The sequence below is a fragment of the Monodelphis domestica genome, chromosome 2 (genome assembly GCF_027887165.1).
Source record: "Monodelphis domestica isolate mMonDom1 chromosome 2, mMonDom1.pri, whole genome shotgun sequence".
Lineage (NCBI taxonomy): Eukaryota > Metazoa > Chordata > Mammalia > Didelphimorphia > Didelphidae > Monodelphis > Monodelphis domestica.
This window is the reverse complement of record NC_077228.1, coordinates 13,674,080-13,688,937: the sequence shown is the minus strand read 5'-3', so window position 1 is coordinate 13,688,937 and position 14,858 is coordinate 13,674,080. Positions and strand designations below refer to the sequence as shown.

The 14,858-nt window shown below is 56.2% G+C and overlaps 1 protein-coding gene across 1 annotated transcript in view; it reads left to right on the top strand.

The window, feature by feature from the left end:
* The window catches only part of ALG6 (ALG6 alpha-1,3-glucosyltransferase), a 42,240-nt gene extending 28,281 nt beyond the window's left edge, over window positions 1-13,959 (top strand). Inside the window, exons 7-14 of the mRNA XM_056815030.1 lie at window positions 1,113-1,298; window positions 3,270-3,405; window positions 4,158-4,243; window positions 4,903-4,987; window positions 6,394-6,464; window positions 8,531-8,599; window positions 8,688-8,886; window positions 10,027-13,959. Coding sequence (XP_056671008.1) covers window positions 1,113-1,298; window positions 3,270-3,405; window positions 4,158-4,243; window positions 4,903-4,987; window positions 6,394-6,464; window positions 8,531-8,599; window positions 8,688-8,886; window positions 10,027-10,221 — 1,027 coding nt within the window. The 3' untranslated portion in view covers window positions 10,222-13,959. The remainder of the gene's footprint in view (window positions 1-1,112; window positions 1,299-3,269; window positions 3,406-4,157; window positions 4,244-4,902; window positions 4,988-6,393; window positions 6,465-8,530; window positions 8,600-8,687; window positions 8,887-10,026) is intronic.
* Window positions 13,960-14,858: the final 899 nt, after the last annotated feature.

Genomic DNA, 14,858 nt, shown 5'->3' with positions numbered 1-14,858 from the left:
TCCCTCCGCCTTTCACTCTCTCCCTCTTCCCGCACTCCCTCCTTCCCTCTTGTTCCCTTCCTCCCCCTCCTTCTCCTTTCCTCTGTCCCTTCCCTCTTCCTCTTTCCCTCCCTATCCCTTTGTCCCCTTTTCCCTTCCTCCCTCTCTTCTTCCCTCCCTCCCCCTCCCTTCTCCCTCCTCCCTTTTCCCTTTTCCCTCCCTCCCCCTCTCTCCTCCCTCTTACCTTCCTCCTTCCTGCCTTTCCCCTTCCCCTCCTTCCTTTCTTTCCCCCTCCTCCCTCTTTTGTCCTCCCCCCTTCTTCCCTCCCTCCCTCCGTCCTTCCCCTCCTCCTCCGTCCCTCCCTGTCCATCCTATCCGGCTCATTTTTGGTGTCTTTGTCCTATATGCCTTCTGGGATCCTTCTGTGTGTCTGAACTCTGCCAGGCTAGCGGTGCGCGCGTGCTCCACACGTGCGGTGCGCGTCCACCCTGCGCTCAGCGCCGCGCGGCACCGCACTGAAGCAGCTGTAGCTGTCGGGCTCTGCCTCGGGCCGGGCTCGCGGGGCCCCCGGGGAGACGAGCCTGGCCTCACCCCTCGCCCAGGAACAACGGCGGCCTTCCTCGGGTGCCGGGGCGAGTGGCCGGAAGGTGGTCCCTGACCAGGGAGGGCGTGAGGCCCGGTGGCGCCCCGGCCGACGTCCCGGTGGTGTGAGCGGCCCGGCCTTCGGGGCTCGGGCTCCGAGGCGGGCGGCCCACCTCTCCCCAAGGCGGCTCACGTGGGGGAGCGCTGCGGTGCGTATTTTGCACATAAACTGATTTGTGGCACACATCGAGATACCACCAGACTAGGAGGCCTTCCGAGGACGGTTTTCCCGTGAGTTTTGCCCATCGAAGCCTCTTGTTCATCTGCTGGAGGGAGGCTGTCCCGGTGGGAGCTTCGTGGCGTGTCTGGAGCGGCTGCCGGCCGAGCTCAGGCTTTGAGGGGAGCTCCGTGGTTGGGGGGCCTCCTGGCCACGTGTGAGCCCTTCCAGCCTTCGTCTCGGCTCTCAGTCGTCGCCGCTGCTGCTCTAACTTTCTCTTTAGGATGGTGGGCTCTGGGGCTTTCGGTGGCGCTTTTCCTTGATGAAGAAACAGATACAATTCCGTGAGTCTCGGCTTGGCTCTGTGGGGTGTTCTCGGCCTGTCTCATGACCGGGACATCCTCGGCTCGCTGGCCTTTTGCCTGGCCCTGAATTATAAACAGATGGAGCTCTACCACTCCTTGCCCTTCTTCTGCTTCTTGCTGGGCAAATGCTTCAAGCAGGGCTTCACAGGAAAGGGGTGAGTGTACGTCAGCTCCCCAGTCGGGGCTCCGCGTCCCCCCGTCGCGCTGGGAGTCTCGGTCCGCGACGATCCCGTCCACGTCCCCAGCTGGCCTTTCCGTGTCGGGCATCGAGGCAGCGACTGTCTCGAGCTTCCCAAAGGGGGTGGGCTCGGGCCGCCGCCCTGCCCAGCGCCTCCTTCCAAGATCCAGTAGGGAATGCGGTGTTTGGGGCCCCCGCCGGTCCCGTCCCTCCTCACCTCGTCCCGGCTTCCTGCAGGGCCAGCTAGGAAAGTCGCACCTTGTACGAGGAAGCCTGCCCAGGCCCGCTTCCTTTGGGGGACCGTCGTGCCGTGCTGTGTCCCCCCAGACGGGGAGCTCCTCGCGGGCAGGAGCCGTCCTGGCCCTTCCTCCTACCCCGTCCCTTGGCCCGGGTCCGCGCTGGGACCGCCGACTCCTCCGTGTTGAGAGGAGCCGAGGCTTCCCCTGACGACAGCACGAGGGCCATGACTGTGTTTGAAGGCATCTGGCCTCGCTGCGGACGGTCGTGCCGGTCATCCAGGCCAGCCGGTGGGCCACGCCCTCCTCCCGCTCCGGCCAGCCTGTGCCCGAAGCTCTCTAGAATGTTGTCGCTCTCTCCCATGGCAACCTCTCGAGCAGCCCGAGATCCGCCTGCGTCGGCCCTTTGTCCAGTGACACGACCTCAGGACTCCTCCCCGCTCCGCGGCCCGGCAGCATCTTCACGCCTCAGGAGCGCTTCGTGGCCTGGCCCAAGGTCGAGGCTGGCTCCCGGGGGCCTGAGCCCAGCTCGTGCCCCGCTGCTCCCTGGCAAGCACGGCCTTCCTCTGGGCGCTGGCCACAGGCTTTACCGGAACCACTGACCCACCGTCCTCCTCCCTCTAGTCCCCGAGCCTCGGCGCCTCGCTGCGGGTCTGCGCTGCGCGGTGGAAGCAGGGCCGGGCCGGGTCTCTTCAGTCACCAGGTTCATGATGCCGTGCTGACTGCTCGGGCTCGGCTTTGGGATCCCGGCCACAGGGGCTGCCTAGGGTTAGGGGCCGCCGGGGATGCTGGGAGGAGGGAGCGAATCCGGGGATGGCCCGAGGCACGGGGCCAGGGTGGGGCGCGAGAGAGAGGAGGGTTCGGAGGGCCCACGGGAGCCCCGTCCAGGGCCTTCATCGGAGGCCGGCCGAAGGTTCCGTCAGCGGCAGGCGTGTGCCGGGGCTTTAGGGAGGGGCTCGGGGCAGCCGCGGGCCCGGCTAGTCTGCTCTCACAGGCGGCCCGACAGCCTGCAAGCAGGGCGGGAGAATCCGCAGCGTCGCCTCGGGATGGCGCTCTCCCCGGCGCTGCCGTTCCGTCGGCCTTCTTCCTGTGCCGTGGAGAGAGAAGGGGCCCCCGAAAGCCGGTCTGCCCGCCCAGCGCCGAAGGGAGCCGAGGCCCGGCCTCGCTCCGGCGGGTGATCCGTGCGCTGGCCCTTCCCTGGCGGGTTTGCCCTCGGCCTCGGTGGGCCTCCCCTTCCAGGCCCTTCTCTTTGGCAGATGAGGGCGCCCTGCATTCGCGCCGGAGTTGGAGCTGGGCCCGGCGCTGCCCTGGCGTTTCCCAGCCCCCTCTGGTGGCCCGGCTTTGTTCCTGGCGTGTCTGAGCGGGAGCGCCGGCCGGGCAGCGCACAGGGGCTGCTCCAGGCCCTCCTTCGACCCCCGCCAGCTGGGCGGCGCCAGGCTCCGGGGGAGGGCATTTCCTCACCTGGGAGGTCCCCTCGACCGCTCGAGTCGCAGGCCCTCCGCGGTGCCCGTGTTTGAATTTGATCACTTGCTTTTAGGTCGGAGCCAGGATTTCTTCCGGCTGCAGTCAGGGCCCTGTCGCTCCCCCGAATGCCATTGGCCAGCGCTCCTCTGCGTTCCCGTTCTGGCCCTGGACGGCCGCTGTGGCGCGGAGGCGGTCAGTGGTGGGAAATGGCCAGAAGAGCCGCCTCTCACCCCCCTCTTCCGCTCCAGGTTGTTGCTGCTCCTGAAACTCGGCTTGACCGTGGCCGCTGCCTTCGCTCTCTGCTGGCTGCCGTTCCTTACTGACGTGGAACGCGCCGGGCAGGTGCTAAGAAGACTCTTCCCGGTGGACCGAGGCCTGTTCGAGGCAGGTTTACCTCCCGGCCCTCCCAGCTCCTCCCTCGGGAGCCCCCCGTGACCTTTCAGACGCCCCCCGCCCGCACCCCTCCCGGCCGGTCCCCCGATCCGGGATGTGGCCCCGAGCTCAGCTGGCCTCTTCCTGGGCGTTCTGAGAAGAGCACGGAGGCCCTCGAGAGGCCCCTGTGCCGGGCCTGCCCTGTTCCACCGACACGAGTGGCAGTGACGGTGTCTGAAGGGCAGCTGTGAAGTTGGCGGCTCCTCCGCCCAGGCCCATCCGCCTAAGGAGGTCCCTTGGAGCACCTCCGAAAGGGCGGGCCGACGCTTCTGGGCGGCGGCGTCAGAGCCTTCTTGACGGAGTTCGGCCCTCGTTCGCTTATTAGAAGCAAAGCTCAGTAATTAGGTTAGACCAGAAAGAGACTAATAAGATAAAGCAATCAATAATCCCTTAAAAGGTCTTCACTGCCGTGAAGCTCGCCAGCGAGTCGAGGCGACGCCTTCTGTGGCAGAAAAAGGAAGCTGAAGGGACGCCATTTAAAGGCCGAAACCGTACAGGGAAAAACTTGCCCACGTCGGCCACCCCAGGAGGCCGGGCCAGGAATCCTCGCCCAGTGAGGGAGACTTTCCTGAACTTGCACTGCCAGGGGGAGCTCGAGGTCGCCCTCGGCCCCCGCGCGCCTAGCGACGGGGAGGGGCTTCGCCACATTTCCCGGCACCTTCTCCGAGTCCGCCCCGATCTAAAGTGAACAATTCTGTTTCCAGGACAAAGTGGCCAACGTTTGGTGTAGCCTCCACGTCCTCCTGAAGATCAAGAGCCGCCTCACGCCGCACACTCAGCTGATGTGCAGGTAGGGACGCCCTCCGGAGGCCCGCCAGCGTTTGGGGGCAGCCACTTGGGTGAGAGGATTTCTGGAGTGGGCTGTTTGCCTTGAAAAATAAGGACGTGGACTTGATTTGGAGGGGCCTGGCTGGGCCCGGAGGCAGCGCATGGCCTGGGAGTGGCCCAAGAGATGGGGAGGTCCTCAGGGCCCCGGGTCTGCCTCCCCACCGAGCGCAGAGGGGATAAGCGGGGGGTGATGATGACTGCAGCAGCAGACATGCCCGCCGCGTGTCAGGCAGCCTGTGAGGCAAGGGCTGCTTTTATTCCCATTTTACAGGTAGGCAAACCAAGGTAGACAGCAGCAAAATGACTCTTCCGGGGCTGCAGCCATCTGTTACTGTTGACATTATTGTTGTGTTCATGATTTTAAACTGGATTTTTAGACCCACAGATAAGAGGCTTATAATAGAAATAGGATGCTTTTGGGGGGGCCAGTGCTCCCTATTAGGGGTACCAGCACAAGAGTGGGTGCAGTTGGGGGCAGATGGGACGACACGTCTCTAATGCGTATCTGCATAAGAAAGATGAGAGAGTGAAGTGGGAGGCCCCAAGGAGGAGGCTGGAGGGGGAGGCCAAGGGATGGGAGGAAGGAGAAGGCTGCTGAAACAGGCCTTGCACGTCTTTTAGCTTCACCTTCACGTTCCTGAGCCTGCTTCCTGCGTGTATCAAGTTAACCCTCCAGCCCAGCCTCCGAAGCTTCAAGTACGCCCTGGTAAGTCGGCTATACGTTCTCCAGTTCCTGCTCTTGGGCCGTGGATGGGATCGGCGCAGATGGGCAGAGTACGACTTGTTCGGGAAAGAGGAGCCCCTTTTGTGGCCCTCACGCTCTTCCAAGTCTCGTTGGGGTCCTGCTCTTGTCCATGGGAGCTTTTCTCATCAAATGCAGACTTTATTTTATGGAAACAGTGTGGCCTAGTGGATCTGGATGGGAACTACAGTTACAAACTACTGGATCCCAATTTTCCGCCCCTCCCTGGCGCCCACGTGCCCCCTCACCACCCCCAGTGGTTTGGGTTTTGTGTTGAGGGGAAAAACCGACATTGAAAAACTTTCAAAGCATTTGTAATGTGCAAAATGGAGGAGGGGCAGCCTTCCCTCCGTGACCTTCCTGTTCGATGTTCCTGGGGATTCCTTTGGTGGTATTTAGAGGTGACGTCATGTAGCCTCTTCAGGCCTGGGGGCTTTCCAAGAGCAGGGAGGGGGTTAACGTGGGGATTCTGGTCTTGTGAACAATATGCAATAATGGACATCCTGTGTCTTCTACCACAGGATGTCATGATTAAGTTCTGGGTCTAATCCTTCTCTGGTTGGGGCTCCCAGCGGCCCATCAATCAATGTTTTCTAGTCGTGATGGAGACCATGTTGTAAACCTGAGATCTAGCCTTCCCATCAGGCTTCTCCTGCATTCTGGCCTTTGAGGAGGAGGCGGCCTTTCCCCTTGGGCCCTTTCTGCCCTTCCCGTCCACATCAGTCAGACGTTTGCCCCAGCAGTCATTCCTTCCTTGCCCATATCTTCAGGAGAACAGATGTGCTAAAGGGAAGCTCAGTGTTTCTTAGCTTCAAGATTCTCATTGTGATCATGGAAGCGGTTCTTCTCTTTAAGTGGAATTTCATTCTCTAGTTAGAGTACAGAGGATCCATCAGTTCTTTAGAAGTCCCTGCGGGTGACTCCTGGTATTAGGGGTCGTTTTTTAAGAATAAAAACTTCTGTGCTGAAAAACATTTCTCCAGAATCTTTCCATGAAACCAAATGATAAATTTCAGCCGATGGTCCCATTTCCAGAAGCACATTTTTAGAATACAGAGAGATTTGGGAAATGAGTGTAATTGGGAAGTTATTACCCTTTCTGACTTCTCTTTTCAAAATTTCAGCCTTGTCAATGGAATAGGAAGGTGTAGTTGTTGCCCTCCGAGATCTTCTGAAAAGAACACATTGTAAACTGTTCTAGCTTTTGAATAATAATGTTGCTTATAAGTGTTTAGGGCAGATATTAGAATTGATCTTATTCAAATCGTATTAAGCATGCCTTACCGAAGAAATCATACTTAAATTATTACTATGTACATTTTATAGGTATTGATTCAATGTCTCATTTTCATTTTTCCCCTCCTATAAAGGTTAGCTGTGCATTGTCATTCTTCTTATTCTCCTTCCAAGTACATGAAAAATCCATTCTTCTGGCCTCGTTGTAAGTACAACATTGCTACATGTAGAGAACAAATCTGTGCTTTTACAGGTGCAAATGTAGACTTTATTTTGCACAGAAGTCTGCATTTAGAACTGTAGTAAACAACATTTGCAAATATAATAGTGTTCCATGTATAGTCAGTGCTTAATACATGTTTGTAGAATGGAATGAGCTAATGAGAAATCTAGAAAAAATTGCTCCCTAATTGGCTTTTTGTCAGTGCTTCTGTCAACCATTGCTTCTGTTTTCTTTCTCTTTGTAATTTCCTCTAGGTAAAGTGCAATGGTCTATACACCTTATAGTAAGAGAATCTTTAGAGGTATAAGGTAGTTATTTGAAATGATTCATTGGGGAGATTAGGCATGTTAATTTCCCCAAACTCTCAATTGGGGAAATTTCAACATGCTTGTCTCCCAATAGAATCACAAGGGGGATTGTGGGGAGGGAATTTCCCTCCCCATTATGTTGCTTTTTTTTTTGACATCATCAATCAGTGACCTGGAAGTCTTTTACCATTGAGATGTACAAGTAGAGAGAAACCAAAGAGAAAGGAAGTTGAAACCAATGTAAAGGTTAAAATTATGGTTGAGACTGAATATAAATATTATTGGTCACCAAGGATTTCATTTCCTAAATCCTAAATGAAACACTTAAGTCAGAATGGAATTTTATGGTGATTTAAATTACAATAGGAAGAAATTAAGAAGAGAGAGACAGAGTGTGAGAGTGAGAGAGTGAGAGAGTTAACTCAACTGCTCCAGCTCAGGCTGAGCCAGGCAGGAATTCAAGGTTTTTAGCCAAGGGTAGCCTTCCCCTGAGAGCCAAGGGAAAGGGGAGTCAGTCTTTATCACTCACCCACATGACCGATTGAAGGAAAGCTGTCTGAGGGGCCTCCTCCAAGCTCGAGTTCTAGGATCTAACTCGCGCTCAGCCCTCTCCACAGGAAATCATGAGAACTCCAGAGGCAGTTCTCTACCTCACTTCTGCTTCTCACATGTGCCAATGGTGGCTCAAGCTTGGCTTAGGACAGCCCAGGGGGGCAGTTAGTTGTTTCTGATTTGTCATTTGCTAGCACATGCCCGTGTAGTGTGGGTGTGCACATTCCTGGGTGCTAGACCAAGAAGATGGAGAAAATCTAAAGATCACAATCCCCCCTGATGATTATTGGGGACTAGTCTCCCCAATTGATCAGTAAACATAAGTGTCCTGCACCCCAAAATTTCTAACTGCTGGTGTATACAAAATTTTATCCTCTAAGAAGAAAATTACAATAGTTAGAGATAAGGGGGAAATAGAAGAGAGAGACAGCAAAAACCAATGTTCGCTAGGCACATTGACAAAAGCCAATTAGGGGGCAGTCCCCTTTGGCATAAAAATGTACATTCAGAGTAAAGGTTCAATCAACCGCATGCTCAAGGTTCATTCTGGATCTTCCTGTAGTCTAAGGGTTGTGTGGTTGAGGCCTTGGGACCCCCCGATCGTCCTCCGATGAGGAGCTCCAGACGGGTCACCGAGCACACGCTGGGCACGGACACCCGGGGGGGTGCAGTCATGGCCCCCCATGTCTTCATTCCTCTTTTCTGCTGTCCAGGCCTTTTGTCCCTGTCGGTCTTCTCCTCCACTGACTTTCTCTTCTTTGGGGATCTGGACTGATGATGGTGGCATTTTAGGGTGAAAAGCACCGAAGACCCCCCGAAGAATGTACTTCTTCAGGGGAGCTCAGGGGGACTCAGGAGGAGAGAATAAAGGGAGCCCCCCGCACCCCTCCCCGAGTAGTTCCTTTTCCACTGCTCCGAGAGGCCACACAGCCTGTTGGGAGGAGCCTGGCATGGCCCGAGCCCATCTCTGCTGCCTGGAACGCGGAGCCGTGAGCCGCGACCCCTCCCGGGACTCCATCAGCTAGTTCGGGGAGCCTGCGGGGCCTCTGTTTGGACCCTTCCTTGGGTGCTCTGTTTGCGTGGGGGGGGCCGAGAAGGTGCTTCTGTTTCACGGAGCCGCCTGTGCCCAGAGCCGAGCCCAGGACGAGCTCCCCCTCGGGCCGCCCACACGGCTGCTTCTCCTTTCAGGCCCGTCTGCCTCGTCCTCAGCGAAGCGCCCTTCGTGTCCGTGTGGTTCTTACTCGTGTCCACTTTCAGGTGAGTCACCCCCGCCCGCGGGCCGCGTGGGGCGCTCCCCGAGCGGAGCTCCGGGCCTCACGCGCTTGTCCGGCCGCTCCCTCCCCAGCATGCTGCCTCTGCTGCTCAAGGACGGCCTGGCCATGGCCGCCGTCGTGACCACGCTGGCCTTCCTGCTGGCCGCCCGAGCCTTGTTCGCCGTGTCGGGGACGCTGTCCGAGGACGAGCTCCAGCTGACCTCCTTCGCGCTCTGTGTGCGCAGGCTCCTCCCGGCCTTCAAGGTGCCCGCCGAGACGCTCCTGAGCTGGGTAAGAACCGCCACCAGACGCGGCTCTCCTGGTCAGCCCGCCTTGGCTCCAGAAACTGTCTGTGCCCAGTGAGGCCCTCTGGGGAGCTGGTGGAGTACCCCTCCCTGCTCCCCCCTCCCTCCCTCTCTCCCTGCTCCCCCCCCTCCCTGCTCCCCCCCCTCGCTGCTCCCCCTCCCTCCCTCCCCCTCTCTCCCTCCCTGCTCCCCCCTCCCTCCCTGCTCCCCCCATCGCTGCTCCCCCCTTGCTGCTCCCCCCCCCCTCCCTCCCTGCTCCCCCCTCCCTCCCTCTCTTCCTCCCTGCTCCCCCCTCTCTCCCTCCCTCTCTCTCCCTCCCTGCTCCCCCCTCCCTCCCTCTCTTCCTCCCTGCTCCCCCCTTGCTGCTCCCCCTCTCTCCCTCCCTCCCTCCTCTTCCTCCCCCTCTCCCTCCCCCCCTCCCCCCCCCTCTTGCCCACACAGTGGCTCCTCACATGGCCGCCCATTGCCAGGGTCACTGATGGAGAGCCGGCAGGCGCCCGCGGGGGAGGTGACGGGGCTTCGCTCTTCGGTCATTGGCGCCGCGTCCTCGCAGAAGGGCGTGCAGGGGTGGCCTTGGCCCCCGCAGTCGTCCCGCTGCACACTGCTGGGTTTTGCTCCAGAAGGTTTAGGTTTTCCCGAGGCCAGAATTACTCGTTTTCCCCCCCAAAGTTACTCCTTCATCTGGTCGGAGCCCGCTGCAGTGTGGGGAGGAGGCGGCGCGAGAACGCCCTGCAGGGCCCCGCCGTAGGCCGGAGGTGCTGTGATGGCCTCCCTGCGAAGGGCAGACGTGGCCCCCCCCCCCCCCCACCCCCTCTGCCGCCACGACCAGCGGCAGAGAGAGGGGCAGCCCTGCGTCCTCCGTGCTCCTCTCTGGCCGGGCCTGGCGGGCAGCCCTGGTCACTGAGGTGTAGACGCTTCTCAGTGTAGACGCTCCAGCAAGTGGTCCCTCTGCAGCCAGAGGTAGTTCTGTAGTTCTGGGCCCAGAAGCCCCTGGCCAGGGTTCTGTGGAGCCCGGTCTGGAGCGAACCTCCTTTTGGGGCGGGAGACAGAGAGGGGGGGAGACCCCCCGAGCCCCGCGGGCCTGGCACGGCCCCCGCCCGGCCCCGACCCCGGCTTCTCTCTGCAGTTCCGGAGCTCGGCGCTAGTCATGGGCCTTCTGACCCTCGTCAGCGTCACTGTGGACCCTCCCGCCGCGCTGCCCGACCTCTTCTCGGTGCTCGTGTGCTGCGTTTCCTTCCTGCATTTTCTGCTCTTCTGGATCTACTTCAACGTCATCATCATATGGGATCACAGAGACGGGAGAAGCCAGAAGATGGACTGACCGTCCTCCGCGGCGCAGCCCAGCCAGAGGGGCCGCGGGGGCTGCTGCCGACGCCATGCCTGTCCCCCCCCCCCCCCCCCCCCGCAGACTCTGCCGCAGTTGGCCGCGCTCCGCCGGCGTCGCCAGGCCCACGCTGGAGGCCGCCCCCCCCCAACCACCCCCCTGGCCGCCCACGTCCGGTCGCCGTCGCCCGTGCCTGGAGCTCGGGGCGGGATGTGGCGCCTGTGACCGAGGACGCGCGTGGGGGCTCCCCGCTGACACCAGGCAGGTCCTTCCCCCAAATTGACCTGGTTTTGTCTGCGAGACGAGTTTTAGCTCATCTGAGAACGTCAAAGATTGGCTGGTTTGACAAATAAAGAGAAAATGGTGTGACTTCTGCGCACGTCCGTCCCTGGACACGTCCGCGCGCCCGTCCGCGCGCCCATCCGCACGCGCACGTTTAAAGGCTCGGGTGGGTTTTGAGCGGGTCCCGCCCTCGTGCAGGGCGGCCTCGCGTCCCTGCCGCTGAAACAGAGCCGTCACGTCTGGCGGCCCCTAAAAGGGGCTCCGAATTCTTGGGGTCACGGAATAAAAATGGCTCTGGAAGCGTTGATGGCCAGCCTGATGGCGGCACCACGTGGGGGCGAGCGTCCGGCCGAGGGGGGCCGGGGGGCACGTCAGAAATCACGCAGCGTTTCTTCTCGGCCGGCGCGCACGGCCAGCGGAGACGAGCAGCCTTGAACGTCTGCCTGCCTGCCTGCCGCATCAGCAGGATCTCCGCGCCCCACGGCCGCCATCCGTAATCGCCGGCAGAGCCTCCCCCTCCCCGGACGGCCCGAGCACCGCATCTGTGCTTCACGCACGACAGGCCCCGAGACAAGACGGATGAGGCGACAGAGCGGGGCCTGCGAAGCCCAAGTAGTATTTGCAGCGGCTTCCGTGAGTCGGGCAGAAAACCACCGATGAAGCCACGTGACCCAGGCAGCGCGCCGCCTCCCCGAAAGCTCCCGGCGTGCCCGGTCAGCCCGAGGGTCACCTGGGCCCCCGCCGAATGCGCCTGGCCCAGGGTGGGCGGCCTTCGGGCTCTCCGTTCCTCTGCTTTTCATGCATCAGCACAGCTGGCGAGCCGAGTCACCTCCGGCTTCGTGCCGGGCGGTGCTGGTCAGGCGGTACCATGCCCAAAGCGGCTGGCTGGAAGGTGGGGTCCCCGAAGTCCCCGAGGATTCCCTGGGGCAGGGGTGCCGCTCCGCCATTGAATGGCCCTCCTTCGAGGGGCCGCGTCCGAAATGCCGCAACCCTCCTCGGAGGCCTGCTCGTGTGTCGTGCATCCCCGCGTCCCGGGCCTCTGGCGGATGGGGAGAAAGGTGGGCGGACCGCAGGTCGGAGGCTCGGGCTGATGGGACGGACAATGGGGAGATGGATGGGGGCAGCCCGAGGACGACCCAGGGGAGCACAGTGGTTTCCAGTCTGGATCGGTCACTTTTCTGTGACTGTTCCTCCCTGTGTGAAATCACTCATTGTGTGTGAGTGTGTGTGTGTGAGTGTGCGTGTGTGAATGTGTGTGTGTGTGAATGTGTGTGTGTGAGAATGTATGTGTGTGAATGTGTGTGTGAGTGTGTGTGAGTGTGAATGTGTGTGTGCGTGTGTGAATGTGTGTGTGCGTGTGTGTGTGAATGTGCGTGAGTGTGTGAGAATGTGAGTGTGTGCATGTGTGTGTGAATGTGAGTGTGTGAATGTGTGTGAGAATGTGTGTGAGAATGTGTGAGTGTGAATGTGTGTGCGTGTGTGAGAATGTGAGTGTGTGAGAATGTATGTGTGTGTGTGAATGTATGTGAATGTGTGTGAGAATGTGTGTGTGTGTGAGAATGTGAGTATGTGTGTGTGTGTGAGTGTGAGTGTGTCTTTGCTTTTGTCCTTCATGTGGCCTCCAGGGGTGATGAAGTGAGAGCCACGCGGGGAATGGCGCCCCGCTGACCAGCTGTTCAGAGCCCTGGGTGCCCAGCACATGCCTCCTCAGCTTGAAACAATGATGGGAACCCCTTGTTTCCCCTGAAAACTTGTCCTCCAGGAGGTGCCGGTGAATCTACTCAGGCAGGCTTAAGACTTGGGAAGCTGCCTACAAGCCTCAGGAAAAGTCATTCGTATGTGGAGCGAAACTTGCTGACGGGAGAGTTCTTGCCTCCTTGTCCGTTAAAGGCAAATCCCCTGCCGGGACAGTGACTGCTGAAGGGCCGCAGGCCCACTCCCTTCATTCCCAGCCGGCCTTCCCAGTCTGCTGCCCAGGAGAGCAACGGCCTCACTGGCCGGCACTTGTATCCCGAGTGCTCTGTCCCTGCGTTGGACTCTCCTGCAGGAGGCACAGGATGTCCACAGATGCTGGACCACACCATGCAGACTTCCATCCGTTGGTTCTTTCTCTGGAGGTGGACGTTGTAAAAGTTAAAATTAGATCTCAGTAATAAAAATATATTTTGAGGGATTTATTAATGATCATTAGAAATCAAGGAATAAGGAGGGTTCAAAGATAAAGACCACGCGCCCATGGCTGATGAGCCCATTTAAAATTCCTGCGCTTAGCTTACCACCGCCACCATGCTGGCTGCCAGCCCAAGAGGACCGCCCACTCGCTAATATCCTCCATCTACAGGAAGTACGTAATGACAGCTCCCAGGAAATGTAGTTCTTTTTTAGGGTAACAGATTTTTAATTATACATCACCCCACTGAGATCCGTGGAAGACTAGTCTCCCCAATGGATCTGTAAACATAACCAACTTTGGTTTACAACCAAATTATTACAATAATGTGGGGATAAAAGGAAAAGAGAACAAAAGCAGTGATTGCTAGGCGCATTGACAAAAAGCCAGTTAGGGGGCCGTCCCCTTCGGCATAAGAGTATACATACAAAACAAATGCATTCAACCCCACACAGTTCAAATCACCACATCCCAAAGTTCTCTCTGGATCTTCTGGTGCAGCTTGTGGTCTGTGCAGGCATCTTCATGGTGCCTTCTCCAAACAGTTCATGTTCCGGAATCACACTCAAAAGGAATTTAAACTTTGCATTTTAGAATAAAAATAATTATATTACCCCCCTCCCCCCCGAAGAGGGTGTTGAAAAACACAGGGATCACTTAGGGATGCGTGGCTGAGTTATGAGGTATATGAATCAATTGGCAAGAGAAATAAAAAACATCAAAAAAAAATCCAAATAAAAGAAAAGATAACTTCTGGATGAAATATAAATTATCAAAGTGTAAAAATTCTAATTAAAAGAAAAATGGTTTATAACAGGTCTTTGAATCAGCGTCCAATTAAATTAATTTCTTATCCCACAAGTCTGTAGGACAAAATGCAGTAATATTTCACTTACCCATTTGCAGGCAAGACTACAGGAAGTTGCCATACTATAAGAAAGAAAAGGGACTAGCTTCTAGGAGCAAATGGGAGCCAGGATGGATCCAGAATAATCAAAGTCATGTATTTTATATAAAGTGTGTGGTACAAAGAACACCTACATTTAACACATGGAAAACAGCCACAACCTCAAGTCACACATGATTAAGTCCTTGAGCTTTTTGTGCAGAATATCATCAATCCACATAGAATTGGTTTGGTCTCCTTGATGTAAGTAACTTTGTGCTTCTTTGGAACTGTGCAATGGCTCTCTTTGTATTCCCTTCTGGAATCAGACAGAATCATTAAGCAAGTTCCATAAAAATGTTTTTAAACAATAAATGGATTGTTTTTATAGTCTAAAGCTTTTTGATTATGCATTGACATCAGGGCAAATGTATTTTAAACTTATATTACTAAAAAATAAAAAAAAGTTTAAGAAAATCTCAATACTGGTGATGAGCTTCAAATACAAAAAGGAGAGAATAAAACTGAAATACTATATTGCACATGCAAGCAAAAACAATAATAAAAGTTTTAAAAATAAAAAAAAGTCGCTTACAATCACTGACACACTGTGTCAGCTAAGGGAAGATAGAATAAAAAGGTTTCTTCCCCCCTCCCAAAATGAAATCCATTTCCTTTTCAAACTTGGCCATGATTATATGTTTACAAAGTAACAGTTTTTATAAAGAACAATAGTACAACAGATAATGCAGATTCAAGAAGTATCAAAATCCCCAAAGTTATAATAGCCCATTTAATGACAATAGCAAACAAACCCACTATCATCAGGATTCACATGAGAATGCTGTGTGACATTTAAAACTAATGGGTACTTGTCACATGTTTTTCAGGTGTAGCAATGTTTCCACCTTGGCTGAGATATATTTAAATTTTTATTACTGCCATCATTACAAAAATGTGGGAGGAGTCTAGGAAAAACCAAACCTCTGTACTGTTGATGTTGGGTCTAAGAAAATGTCACCAAGAATCTAGATCATTCTGGTGGAAGGGTAGAATAAGCAGAAGAGTTACAAATGAGAGATGCTCACTCTTGGGAGCCATCCAGGGGTACCGTGCCCTGGGATCAACTTCGTAGCTCCTTTGGTATGAGACTGTTATGTTCCATCCATTCACATTTTTACAAATGTGGGAGGTGGGGATTATAATTATACTTTACTTCAGCTGCTAAAATGGACCTTACCTCTTGTTACAAATAACTCAGAGGCAGGTAAAATGATCAGTCAGTTGTTGAAAAAA